We start from the raw sequence: 14,926 nt of genomic DNA on the forward strand, positions 1-14,926 counted from the left end.
TTTTAAAGCCTTATTCTCTCAATAGAGCAGGTCAAACATATATTTCTGCTGCTCATTTGCTTACAAATTCTTGATTATTTACATGACAGTGAAAAATAATTGATTTCCTTATAGTTTTTCATTAATTTGGAAACTTTAAATATTGTTTTAGTTCTCTCTTACTCCTGGGATAACTTTAATGTGATCTGCATTCCTAGGCTGTGCAGGCTGGAGAGGGAAACACTGGGACCGGGAGGAAGAACTTTCTGTCCTCCTGCTTGGGCTGCTGGCACCTTTTAAAGAAACTGTTGTCCTTTTACCCTGTGCAGACCCATCTCCCCTACACCTTCCATTTCAACTACTTCCAGTGTTAGAACTCATGCCCTATTAGCCTGGACTGTTGCACAATGATAGAATTTTCCTTCCTTCAAAACAAAGGTGTGTTAATGCTGAGAAGGCTTTTATCAGCCTATGGTGATATAGTATGTGATATACTCATTTCAAAAAGAAAGTGTTGTGGGGTATTCCTATTACTAAAAACATTTTTTTTTCTTTCTAATTCTGATTAGCAACTGCTGGCATTGACAATAAAGTTTGCCTTTGGAACCCCTATGTTGTCTCTAAGCCGGTTGGTGTCCTTTGGGGTCACTCAGCCAGTGTGATAGCTGTCCAGTTCTTTGCTGCAAGAAAACAACTTTTCAGCTTCTCCAGAGATAAAGTAAGTAACAGTGTACATTCAGTTTATTTAGTTCTGCCTCCCCACTTCCTACCCAAATCTATCTTTGGTTTGAAATTCCTCTTAGAGATGGTATAGATTTTTAAAATATAGTGACTTACTACTATGGTTTGGAAATCTATATTTTAAAAAAAGATATTGATGATAATTTAGGATCGTCCTGGGCAACTGGATGAGTTATTTCATTAAAAATTTTTTTCAAACCATGTGCTCATAAATTAAATCCTTATTAATGAGCTTTCGATGGGTTGTTTTAAAAGTTTCCAAAGTATTCATTAACCCAATAAAAAAAAAACAGAAATGGGAATGATAAATGTTACTTTGATAAGATATGGATGAATAGGATCACAGATGTAGGAAATGGACTTGTGGACACAGTGGGGGTCGGAGAGGATGGGAAGAATGGAGAGTGGCATTGACGTACATGCACTACCATGTGTGAAATAGATAGCTAGTTGGTGCTCCTGGTAAAGAACCCACCTGCCAATGCAGGGTCAGGAAGATCCCACTGAGGAGGGTACTGCAACCCACTCCAGTATTCTTGCCTGGAGAATCCCATAGAGAGAGGAGCCTGGCAGGCTGCAGTCTATAGTGTCGCACAGAGTTGGACACGACTGAAGAGACAGCATGCGTGCAGTGGGAAGCTGGTGTAAAACACATATGTCCTCTGTAATGACCTAGAAGGGTGGGATGGAAGGGTGGGAGGGAGACTCAAGAGGGAAAGGACATGTGTATATATGTATATAGCTGATTCACATTCGTGTACAGCAGAAACTAATACAACACTGCAAAGCAATTACATTCAAATTAAAAATATGGAATAGACACAATCAACCAGCGTTGCTTTGCTATTGAAGAGTCTCATAAGTTAAAAATCAAAGTTAATCTGCAGGATATTACATTAAGAAATTTCAGTTAAATATGTCTGTCCATTCTATTTGATGACATTGATACATATTCTATATAGGGTGGAAAAAACATTGTACCAGAATCAGATAGTCCGGGTTATACCTTGACCACATTATTTACTACTCATATCTCCCAGGTAAATTTCTTATCTCTAATAATCTAGTCATTTGTTCCCCTGTAAAGCTTCTGTTTTACATAATGCCTGACATAGATCCAGTAAACACGTGATAGATTTCAAGAAACCTGATTGTGAGAACACGGATAGGCTATAGACTTACTGGGGACAGCCCTTGAGAGTTTTTCAGTGACTCGGACTTTTAACTTTATTCGGAAGTGATACACATATTTGTGAAAATTGAATAGAATATAATAGAAATTCACCTCAACTCCTTAGCCTCACCTTATGAATAAAGGGAAACAATGGAAACAGTGAGAGATTTTATTTTGGGGGGCTCCAAAATCACTGCAGATGGTGAAAGCTGCCATGAAATTAAAAGGTGCTTGCTCCTTGGAAGAAAAGATATGACCAATCTAGACAGCAAATTAAAAAACAGAGACATTACTTTGACAACAAAGGTCCGTCTAGTCAAAGCCATGGTTTTTCCAGTAGTCATGTATGGATGTAAGAGTTGAACTATAAAGAAAGCTGAGGGCGTTTTTGAACCGTGGTGTTAGAGAAGATGCTTGAGAGTCCCTTGGACTGCAAGGAGATCCAACCAGTCTGTCATTAAGGAAATCAGTCTTGACTATTCATTGGAAGGGCTGATGCTGAAGCTGAAGCTCCAATATTTTGGACACCTGATGCGAGAAGCTGACTCATTTGAAAAGACCCTGATGCTGGGAAAGATTGAAGGCAAGAGGAGAAGGGAATGACATAAGATGACATAGTTGGGTGGCATCACCGACTCAATGGACATGAGTTTGAGCAAGATCTGGGTGTTGATGATGGACAGGGAGGCCTGGCATGCTGCAGCCCATGGGGTCACAAAGAGTTGGACATGACTGAGCGACTGAACTGAACTGATACATAAGTCCTGCCAAACTTGCTTATTTTAGTATATTATGTATCAGACTGTAAATCTCCTTCACCACTGAACTACCAATTCCAGTTGATTCTGCCATCAGATATATTCATCAACTTCACCTCTCTCTCAGCTGCCACAGCTCTAATCCAAAATCTCATCTTCTTTTGAACTATCTCACCCAAACCATGGCAAATTTTTCCTAACATGTCTTTCTTCTTGCAGATGGGTCTCATTTCAATCTGGCCTCCATCCTGCTAATTCAGTGGTTTGTAAGAAAAATTCTTCAACAGCTTCTCTTACCCTCATTCTAAATGTCAGCACTAAAATTCTTAAGCTTTTCTATAAAACTCATCCCCAGACCAGGCCCAGCTCACTTCCTGCTTTTCTCTTCTGTTCATTCGGTGTTGCAGCCATATCACGCTTTGTTCCCACCATGCTGCATCATGATTCTGCTGCATGCCTGCTCTCTGTCTTCAGGTCCCTCTCCTCCATGCTCGACTGGCAAAAGCCTATTTATCTGTGAAGTTTCAGACTTTTTTGGAGTCTTTCATGGAGACCTAGGTGTTTGTTTCTCTGCACTCCCACACACCTGTGTCCCTTCTTAGAGCATGTGTCCTGTTGTACTGAAGTTGTTAGTTTGCTGTCTTAAGCTGGGTCGTATCTTTTCAGCTTGTGTATTGGCATCAGTCATAGTGCTTTGCACCTCGCAGCGTTTGTTCAGTGGTTATTTGTTGACAGTTTAAAGTGAAGACATATTACTGTGAATATCAAGTCACAAAGAAACTCAGAATGAAAACTCTTCCGATGCCTTAGTCTTATTTAGTTGTTCTATTTCCTAACGTCTTTTAGCTCTAACTCCTATTATTGAATTTCACACAATCTGACAAGTATACTTGAAGATTGTATATGTATATTGTGTCTTTCACTAGATTTTGAGTGCTTAAAGGCAAAGATTATTTGCTGAATTCATTTCTTTGAATTTTTTTTGTTGATGTGTATTGTGGTTGTTTATTTAGTCGCTAAGTCGTGTCTGACTCTGTGACCCTGTATACTATAGCCTGCCAGTCTCCTCTGTCCATGGGATTTCCCAGGCAACAATACTGGAGGGGGTTGCCATTTTCTTCTCAGGGCATCTTCCTGACCCAGGGATCGAATCTGTCTCCTGCATTTGCAGGCGGATTCTTTACCACTGAGCCATGAGGGAAGCCCACCATACACATAGTAGGTCCTTAATAAATCTTAGATAAGGAAGTAAATCTTTATCAGAGCTAAGTATGAAGGAAATAACAGATATTTTATCATTACAGAATTCCCTGAAAGGTGGTATACCTTTAGAAGCAAGTGGAAAAAAATGTTCTTAGAGTCAGAATTAATTGCATATAGCTATCATCAATGTTAAGACTGCCTGGTCTCTTTAAAGGCAATTTTATCATCCTATTTTTGCTTTGACTTTTAAATCATTATGGTGTAATAAAGCTTGTCATGCTGTCTTTCACATTAGTCTAAATCCATTTCACTTCGATAAATGCATAATAATCTTAGCCTGTATGTCTTCACAATAAACAACAGGTTTTCAGCTACCAGGTTAATCTTTGGCTTTATTGTCATAAAATTCTTCTGTATATTTTATAGGACTAGGGTTAATTTAGGGAATGGGGAAAATGAAAGAAAGCATTCTTTTTTCAAAAAGTCTTTGATTGAACCATATTTATGCCTATGAATTGCTAATTAGAGGATTTTCAAATCAAAGCAATTTAGATCTAAATAACTTCCTCCAATAATGACCTGAGACTTCAATTGTTTTTTTTGGAAAACTGCAGTACTGTGCTTTCCAATGATGATTAAACAATAAATTTATCTGTAGAATTTAATATTATACTAAGCAATAGTCCAATTGCATTTTGTTTCTGAGCCCTAAATTGTCTCATAAAATGGTAATCACTGATTGATGGCACGGCCCTGCTGGGAACCAATAACTTGGTCATTTAAAGGAGGAATCACCATGGGAAGTAAAAGGATTTTCAAAGCCTCTGGGAAATACCTCTGCTGGGGGTTGACATTCCAACCAGGAAATCTGATTAGGCTTTTCTATTGCTCCTAACTCCTCTCTTAGGCTGCTCATCCTGAATTGGCCACCAGAATCAGATCAGTTTGTAACTTAATATTTTGTTTGAGGTTTTGATTTTTTCCAGAGTGTGGTTTCTATACTGTGGTCCCACGGTTGGGAAGGAAAATACAAAGGCTCTTGTGCTGGTGACTAGTTCTTACCTGTCTGTCTTCCTTTCTCTCCTGCATACCATTTCTCCTCAAATTTCCTCCATCCATCTAGAGACAAAGCCGGTTTCATTTTGTTTAAATTGTACAAGTAAACAGATTAATGATCTTTTGTAGAAATTGCAAACGAGGAAGCAAGTTGGAAAGAAGTAAATATTCCTTTTCTTCACCCTCTTAAAATCAATTCCTCTTCCAAGAAATAGCTATTATTAACACTTGATCTGTACAGTCTCACATTTTTATCATATACTTACATATTATAGTATTGATATATTACATTTTAATATGTGGTGGTGTCATAATTTGTTATTTATGTACCATCTTATGTGTGTATACAAATTCAAAGTACTATTTATTATTACTTTTATATAAATGGCATCACATGATATATATTTTTCTGCCGCTTCCTTTTCCCTAAACAATATCTCTTGCAGATCTTTCATTATGAGTGTACATATACCTGATTTTTTTTCCTGCTGCATAATAATTCATAGAATGGATGGTCAACCTTAATTATTCAATCGCATGTTGATTATAAGAGATATCGTGTCTATGACACCTACACACACATGCACATACACATCTTTAAGACCACATAAGTTGATTTCTTTGTGATGTGTTCCTGGAGATGAATTTCTAGAAATGATGCTATTGGGCCAACAGGGATTCAATTCTTAAAGAATGATTTAGATCCAGAATTTGTGTCAATTGGTATATTCATCAGAGGTGTGTAAAGGTGTAAAGGTATTTGTTTCCCTGCACTCTTGGTAATGATGTGTGTGTGTGTGTGTGTTGTGTGCTCAGTCATGTCTGACTCGTTGAGACTCCACGGACTGTAGCCCTCCAGGCTCCTTTTTCCAAGGAATTTTTCAGGCAAGAACACCGGAGTGGATAGCCATTTCCTACTCCAAGGGATCCTCCTGAGCCAGGGATCGAACACTCACCTCTTGTATCTCCAGCATTGGCAAGTGGATTCTTTACCACTCCACCACGTGAGAAGATCCTTTGGTAATGACAGATACCATTAATGTGCTCATTCTTTTGTGAATCTAATGGACAAAAAATTAGAATGAATTTCTTCAATTATTTACTGACCATTTCTATTTCTATTTTTTATGGTGCATTATCTGATCATGTTCTTTATTTTTTTTCATGATTTTAAAAAACTTTATTTATTTTTAGTCGGAGGATAATTGCTTTAAAATGTTGGATTGGTTTCTGTCTTACATCAACATGAATCAGCCGTAGGTATACATATGTCCCCTGTCTCTTGAACCTACCACCTCCCACCCCATCCCACCCCTTTAGGTTGTCATTGAACACCAACTTGACTTCCTGTGTCACATAGCAAATTCCCACTGGCTATTTGTTTTACACATGGTAAGGTATGTATTTCAGTGCTGCTCTCTTAATTCATCCTATCCCCTCCTTCTCCCACTGTGTCCACAAGTCTGTTCTCTATGTCTGTGTCTCTTTTGCTGCCCTTTAAATTCTTTTATCTTATTAACTGAACTCAGGACTATACTATCAGCAGTTGTAGTTTGGAAAATAAATTGATTATCCCTTATTATATATGATGCAAGTATTTCGCCTCTGTCAAGCATACTGCTTTTAACCTTGCTCATGTGAGTGTTAAAAAATTATTGTATTTATTTATGTATTGCTGTGCTGGATCTTCGTTGCTACCTGCAGGCTTTCTCAGTTTTCAGTGTGAGGGCCTCTTACTGCAATGGCTCCTCTTGTTACAGAGCGCAGGCTCTAGAGTGCTCAGGCTTCAGTAGTTGTGGCACATGGGCTCAGTGGTTGTGGTGTAAGAGCTTAGCTGTTCTTCCACACGTGGGGTCTTCCCAGGCCGGGGATTGAACCAGTGTCCCCTGCATTGCAAGGTGGATTCTTAACCACAGGATCACCAGGAAAGACCTGTTTATGTGATTTTTAACATTCAAAAGTTTTGTTTTTGCAAAACTGAGTCTAAGAAATGATTTTCTTTATGGCTCTGGATTTTGTATCTAGCTTAAGAATGTGTTCCACACATCATATTTATAGAGGTGTTCTCCTTTGGTTTCAGCTAATACTTTTTATATTGCTGGGTTTTTTTGCATTTAATTTTGCAGTTTATTTTTATGTAAATTTTTTGTTCTACAAATGGGTATCCAGGAGGTTTTTGAATAATTGTTTTGAATAATTTGTTCCCTGGTGGCTCAGATAGTAAAGAGTCTGCCTGCAGTGTGGGAGACCCCAGTTCGATCCTTGGGTCCAGAAAATCCCCTGGAGAAGGACATGGCAACCCATTCCAGTATTCTTGCCTGGAAAATCCCATGGATGGAGGAGCCTGGCAAGCTACAGTCCATGAGGTCGAAAAGAGTCCGACATGACTGAGTGACTTTACTTTCACTCACTGGTTTCAAATTCCATTGTTATTATTTGAATTTCCATGTATACATGAATTTGTTCTTGGATGCTTTATTCTTTCCATTAGTCTGTCTTTTCTTGCATGCATATGTCACCGTTTTAACCAGCATAGTTTTTTTATATGTTGTGATACCTGGCAGAGAAATTCCTACTTCTGTTTTTCTATTTTAATTTTAACAACCCCCTGGCATTCCAATCCCAAAGAAAGGCAATGCCAAAGAATGCTCAAACTACCACACAATTGCACTCATCTCACATGCTAGTAAAGTAATGTTCAAAATTCTCCAAGCCAGGCTTCAACAATACATGAACCATGAACTTCCACATGTTCAAGCTGGTTTTAGAAAAGGCAGAGGAACCAAAGATCAAATTGCCAACATCCTCTGGATCATCAAAACAGCAAGCGTTCCAGAAAAATATCTATTTCTGCTTTATTGACTATGCCAAAGCCTTTGACTGTGTGGATCACAATAAACTGTGGAAAACTCTTCAAGAGATGGGAATACCAGACTGCCTGACCTGCCTCTTGAGAAACCTGTATGCAGGTCAGGAAGCAACAGTTAGAACTGGACATGGAACGACAGACTGGTTCCAAATAGGAAAAGGAGTACGTCAAGGCTGTATATTGTCACTGTGCTTATTTAACTTATCTGCATCATGAGTACATCATGGGAAACGCTGGACTGGAAGAAGCACAAGCTGGAATCACGATTGCTGGGAGAAATATCAATCACCTCAGACATGCAGATGACACCACCCTTATTGCAGAAAGTGAAGAAGAACTAAAGAACCTCTTGATGAAAGTGAAAGATGGGAGTGAAAAAGTTGGCCTAAAGCTCAGCATTCAGAAAAACTAAGATCATGGCATCTGGTCCCATTACTTCATGGCAAATAGATGGGGAAACAGTGGAAAGAGGGGCTGACTTTATGTTTTTGGGCTCCAAAATCACTACAGATGGTGATTTCAGCCATGTAATTAAAAGATGCTTACTCCTTGGAAGGAAAGTTATGATCAACCTAGATAGCATATTGAAAAGCAGAGACATTACTTTGTCAACAAAGGTCTGTCTAGTCCAGGCTATGGTTTTTCCAGTAGTTATGTACAGATATGAGAGTTGGACTATAAAGAAAGCTGAGTGCTGAAGAATTGATGCTTTTGAACTGTGGTGTTGGAGAAGACTCTTGAGAGTCCCTTGGACTGCAAGGAGATCCAACTAGTCCATTCTAAAGGAGATCAGTCCTGGGGGTTCATTGGAAGGACTGATGTTGAAACTGAAACTCCAATACTTTGGCTACCTCATGCGACGGGCTGATTCATTTGAAAAGACCCTAATGCTGGGAAAGATTGAGGGCAGGGGGAGAAGGGGACTACAGGATGAGATGGTTGGATGGTATCACTGACCCAATATAAATGAGTTTGGGTAAACTCTGGGAGTTGGTGATGGACAGGGAGGCCTGGAGTGCTGTGGTTCATGGGGTCGCAAAGAGTTGGACACAACTGAGCGACTGAACTGAACTGAACTGAACTGGCATTTTATCTTTCTAAGTAAATGTTAGGATCAGTATTCATGTTCCATGAAAAACTACAGTAATTTTTGAATTGGATTTCCCTTGATTTTGAACATGACATCGTTAAAATACTGAGAATACATATTCTGTATTGTACTTATTGATTCTTTTAATGGTCTTTCCAGAAAAATTGTACACTAAGTTTCCATTCCTTGTTGAGGTTTTTCCTCCACATTTCAGAAGGCATTTTGTCATATTCTTGACTTTTATGGGGGTGTTTATAATGGGATGTGCCCACTTTCTATATAACCTATGCATTTAGTTTTTAAATGTAACAATTTTTTTTCTAAAACATTTTTTGACTGCCTGTTAATTGTATATACTCTTTTGTTGTTTGCTCATTTGGGGGATTTTGACTTTTAGCTCTTTAATTTCATTTTAATTACTGCATTTTCTTATCAGATAATTTTAATACCTGGAGTCATTGGAGAACCAAATTTGATATTTGCTATTCAGGTGATTCTCCCACATGGTGACATGTTTCCTTTTTATGTCTGGTTATCCTTTATTGTTACCTCATTTTTGGTTGTTGCTAAACTATAGACATTCTGAAGAATGAAATTGAAAATGCTTTCCTCCAGAGAAGATTTGTGTTTGTTTCTGCAATATGGAAGTAAAGAAAGCTATTGTCCTGAGGCTACTGCATTTCCTTTTTCTTTGTCCCTTTAATTGAGCAATCTTGCTTCAGTGCCTCCGTTGTCCTGCTGGTCCAAGGCTTAGGATCCTGGTTATAGTCTCTTCATGTATGCATACTGTTCACTGTCTCCATATTAAGTTTGCTTCTTATACCTCTTTCTTCTTTTGGACCTGTGGAGATTGTTTTCAATCCCTGAAGATCCAGCAAGGCGACAGAAATTGTGTTTTAGTCATAGCTGTTTTTCTTTGAAGCAGGAAAGCCCTCTACAAAAACCTAGTCTGCAGTGATACTTGAACCAGAGTTCCCTTATTTTAGTTGGTTTTCATTTACTTTCTTCAAAAAAGGTTGTTAGTATAACTATTGAGCTTAAAAAAAGAAAGAAGTTTAAAGTGTTTATGTTTACTTTGTGAAATAAAAAAGAGAGAGTAATCTTTAAAACACCAAGTTTGAAAATTTCTGTTTAAAGCCTGGGAAAAAAAACCTGGTTATGTTTTTCAGTGTTATGTGAGTAATGATAATAGCCAAAAAATCAATTTAACTGAAGTTTTAAAATCCCCAAGTGAATTTTGTTCTGGAAAAAAAAAAAAAAAAGCATGATGTTAGTTAAATTTATTGCCGAACTTGAACTGGGAAATTAGTGAGATTTTTTTCAAAACAATTCATAGTGTTAAGAAGCATTTTGACTTTTTCAAGGTCAGTGATAGAATACCAAACAGACACACAATAGAAATCTGTGTCTTAGAGCTGTATGTCTTCTCTCATTTTTATTGAAAAGGATGAAAAAAAAAAAGATGATAATGGCTATGGTAACAATTTAAGGGTGAATAGCACAACAGATTTTAATTTCCAACTAATATCTTAAATTAGATCTCATCCTGGGGGGAAAAAATGGCAAAAATATTTCTTAAAAGAAGATCTGTTATATGAGTTAAAGATAAAAACACTAACTGAGGTGTTCAGTAGAATACATTTGCTAGCATATATCATGTCAAACAAAATTGCCTCTAAACATTCACTGATTATGCCTTTGTGGATTATCCCAAGGCTGAAATTCTAAATAAATAGACTTGTTAATACATAAAGGTATATTCAGAAGAGCCAATGCCCTCAGTTCCTGTTATCCTATTATCTGCAAGTAGGCTATCCATTTTTGTGGATTATCCTGGAGAGCTGAGCTGCTGCACTGCTGTCTTCAAAATCCCCTAGTGCTATATTCTCTCTCTGTCTCTCTTTCTTATTGTCATTTTATATCTATGCCCTGCAGGATGGCAGGACTTAGTAGCAAATGTTTGATGCAGTCAAACAAGTCTCATTTAGATACAGTTGTCTGTCTTCTACTTTTTTCTCATTTTTCTATCATTATTAGGAAACTTTACAGCTTTCCCCCCAACCGCTTTGAATAAAATTTGAACATGTTGCTAATATGTAAATAATACTGGTTTGGTTTTAAAAAGTGCACTGAAAACAGATTCTATATCCATCCATACATCTATTTGTGCATCCAACCTTCCCACTTAATAAGTTACCCACTTAATAAATCTAATATTTATAGGATAAAAAAAGTTTTATTTATTTATTTATTATAGTTGTATTAGGCTTCCCCAATGGCTTGGCAATAAAGAATCCACCTGCAAAGCCCAAGCCACAGGAGATGCGGATTCCATCCCTAGGTCAGGAAGATGCACTGGAGGAGAGCATGGAAATCCATTCCTGTATTCTTGCCTGGGAAATCCCATGGACAGAGGAGCCTGGTGGGCTTAGGTCCATGGGGTTGCAAACATTATAGTTTTGTTATGCATGTGTGAAATGATTCTGCCCATCTCTAGCAGGGACAAGAAAGAAATTCCTCAGTAAAATTAGACTACATTTCTTTAACCCAATTTTCACAATACCCTTTCTTGAAACTGCTTCCATTTTGTTATTTTGGAACCTATAGATAATGGATCGAGCAATTTCAGTACATTCCAAAAAAAAATGGTAGAATTTCAAAGCTGGCAGGAGCCCATTCTGTATAAAGATGAGGAAATGGAAAGGTAATATAATACACCTAAACGGACAGACCTGAGTAGTATTAAAATGAGGATCAGCGTGTCTGGAGTCTCCATCTTTGATTTCTAGTGCTGGTTATGATTTGTACTGGGTTTGCTTTCATAATCCTGCATTATCAAGTGGTAGCAAGATAAAGATTAAGTAGAAAGATGTCTTCATCATTATGTGAAAAGCTAAATTCTGTCTTGATATATAATCACAAGCTTGGATATTTATTCCTCCTAATACTATAAAAATGGAGATGAAAGAAAGAGCCATGCATAAATCATTTCAAGGACTAGACTTAGTAAGTCTGTGTTTGGACAAGCATCACAAGTTCTCAGGTATCGTGATGAAAATAGAAGGTACAGTTTAGATGAGAATTTATGGAAAATATAAATTAAAAAATAATCATTTATCCAATGATAATTTTTAAGTCTGGATGTTTGTCCAGTTCTTTATTTTACCTACTAAGAATAAAGGAAACATCTCTAAGATATTTGGAATGGAAAATGATATTAAATATACTCCTTTCTGAAATGTGGCATAACCCTCTTCCAGAAGTCAACATGAACATAAAAAAGAGGAAAATGAAGAATTCTCAATAATAAATAGTTATTTAAGTGATATTTTGCAAAGAAAATAGAATTAATGTGAGATATTTTTCATGATTAAAGAGATATAGGCTGATTAGGGGAGCACAGTTATCTGGCTTTTAAAGCCAAGTCACATGATATTACTTATTTAACTTATATGCAGAGTACATCATGAGACACGCTGGGCTGCAGGAAGCACAAGCTGGAATCAAGATTGCCAGGAGAAATATCAATAACCACAGATATGCAGATGACACCACCCTTATGGCAGATAGTGAACAGGAACTAAAAAGCGTCTTGATGAAGGTGAAAGAGGAGAGTGAAAAAGTTGGCTTAAAGCTTAACATTCAGAAAACAAAGATCATGGCATCTGGTCCCATCACTTCATGGCAAATAGATGGGAAAACAGTGGAAATAGTGTCAGACTTTATTTTTTGGGGCTCCAAAATCACTGCAGATGGTGACTGCAGCCATGAAATTAAAAGACGCTTACTCCTTGGAAGGAAAGTTATGACCAACCTAGACAGCATATTAAAAAGCAGAGACATTACTTTGTCAACAAAGGTCTGTCTAGTCCAGGCTATGGTTTTTCCAGTAGTTATGTACAGATATGAGAGTTGGACTATAAAGAAAGCTGAGTGCTGAAGAATTGATGCTTTTGAACTGTGGTGTTGGAGAAGACTCTTGAGAGTCCCTTGGACTGCAAGGAGATCCAATCAGTCCATCCTAAAGGAGATCAGTCTTGGGGGTTCAATGGAAGGACTGATGTTGAAGCTGAAACTTCAATACTTAGGCCACCTCATGCAAAAAGCCAACTCATTTGAAAAGACCCTAATGCTGGGAAAGATTGAGGGCAGGAGGAGGAGGGGACGACAGAGGATGAGATGGTTGGATGCCACCACCGACTCGATGGACATGGGTTTGGGTGGACTCCGGAAGTTGGTGATGGACAGGGAGGCCTGGTGTGCTTCGATTCATGGGGTCCCAAAGAGTCGGACACAACTGAGCGACTGAACTGATCTGAACTGAAAGCCAAGGCAAATGATATTACTGATTAAGCTGAGAGAAAGAGACCTTAAAAGCAAGTTGAAAAGCTAAAGTATAATACAGTGGAAATACTTGGGAAATTAAAGAAACCTCATGCTTGAGCCCCATCCTCAGAGAGTCTGATTTAATTGGTTTTGGAAAAGGGCCCAAACATGAGCATTTTCTCAAACACCATTGGTATTTTTAGTGTCAAGATTAATAATCACTATCATAGATTATGTAAGTATAGGAAAAAATGAAAATCATATGGGAAGTCACATGCCATGACATTATTTCTGGGAGAACTGAAACACTGTTGCAATGGAGTATTACTCTGCCATTAAAAAGAATACATTTGAATCAGTTCTAATGAGGTGGATGAAACTGGAGCCTATTATACAGAGTGAAATAATCCAGAAAGAAAAACACCAATACAGTATAATAACGCATATATATGGAATTTAGAAAGATGGTAATGATAACCCTGTATGTGAGACAGCAAAAGAGACACAGATATATAGAACAGTCTTTTGGACTCTGTGGGAGAGGGCAAGGGTGGGATGATTTGGGAGAATGGCATTGAAACATGTATACTATCATGTGTGAAATGAATCGCCAGTCCAGGTTTGATGCATGATACAGGATGTTAGAGGCTGGTGCACTGGGATGACCCAGCGGGATGGGATGGGGAGGGAGGTGGGACAGGGGCTCAGGATGGGGAACACATGTACACCCGTGGCGGATTCATGTCAAGGTATTGCAAAACCAATACAATATTGTAAAGTAATTAGCCTCCAATTAAAATAAATTAATTAAAAAAAAAGAAACACTGTGTTGTACATTGATGACACTATATAAATGTTGTTGGCTTTGATTCTTAGCAGAAAGAAAAATTAGATAGTTAAAGATGGAAGGGAACTTAGTAGGATCACTAATTATGAGAATTAAGCGTTCTTCAAGGGAAGGAGGGAAAGAAGAAAAGTAAAAATTAATTTTAAGAAAAATTAATAAAGATACACACTATGATTTTTAAAAAGCACTTCTAGTTTTGATTGCTGATAGCAGGAACTCACCTGTCATAGAGTAGAGGTTCACTCATCTATTTTTAATTTTTCATTTAATTAAATGTGACTAAATGTCAACAAAATATTAAAGTCAATATAAATGATTTGAACAACATGTGGAAAATGATTCTGGGGAAATTATAATCCATTAATATTGTTGGGTTATCTTGCCCCATATTGTTTTTCTAAAATGAAGTTAATTCTCCTGAAATAAAGTTAATTTCAGCTTTTTTAGGAACAAATTCATACCAAACAAGACAGGATTTTGAACAATGGGGATATAACTATTTTAAGTTATATGAGAGTTTGAGAGTGATATAGATGTGTTTAATCTTGTGACTCTAACATTCAAAATAATAACTTATCAATCCTATTATATTTAGAACACTTTGAAATATATTTGAAAGTCTTAGTTCTTACAGGATTTATAGTTTTGAAGATAAACATTTGCCTCAGAGTTGCCAGAAAGTTTTAAATAAAAATTATAAGGTTTAAGAATTAGAATGAGTTGTTTAATAAAAATATTCTTGTCAAGAAAACCCAGTGTACTTTTATAAACATATAGTCTTGGGGTTAGAAGGGTTGGTAATGCTTTTTATCTGGGAGGGTTTGACTATGTCAGTTTAAGTTTGTTACAAGCGTTAGTACATGGATACATTACCCAATACATC

General features: G+C 37.3%; 1 protein-coding gene across 2 annotated transcripts in view; it reads left to right on the forward strand.

The window, feature by feature from the left end:
- The window catches only part of WDR49 (WD repeat domain 49), a 169,179-nt gene that overhangs the window by 59,471 nt on the left and 94,782 nt on the right, over positions 1 to 14,926 (forward strand). For both annotated transcript variants that reach the window (XM_070373695.1, XM_070373701.1), the window contains one exon: positions 549 to 697. In XM_070373695.1, the coding sequence (XP_070229796.1) occupies positions 549 to 697 (149 nt within the window). The remainder of the gene's footprint in view (positions 1 to 548; positions 698 to 14,926) is intronic.

This window comes from Bos mutus, chromosome 1 (assembly GCF_027580195.1).
Source record: "Bos mutus isolate GX-2022 chromosome 1, NWIPB_WYAK_1.1, whole genome shotgun sequence".
Lineage (NCBI taxonomy): Eukaryota > Metazoa > Chordata > Mammalia > Artiodactyla > Bovidae > Bos > Bos mutus.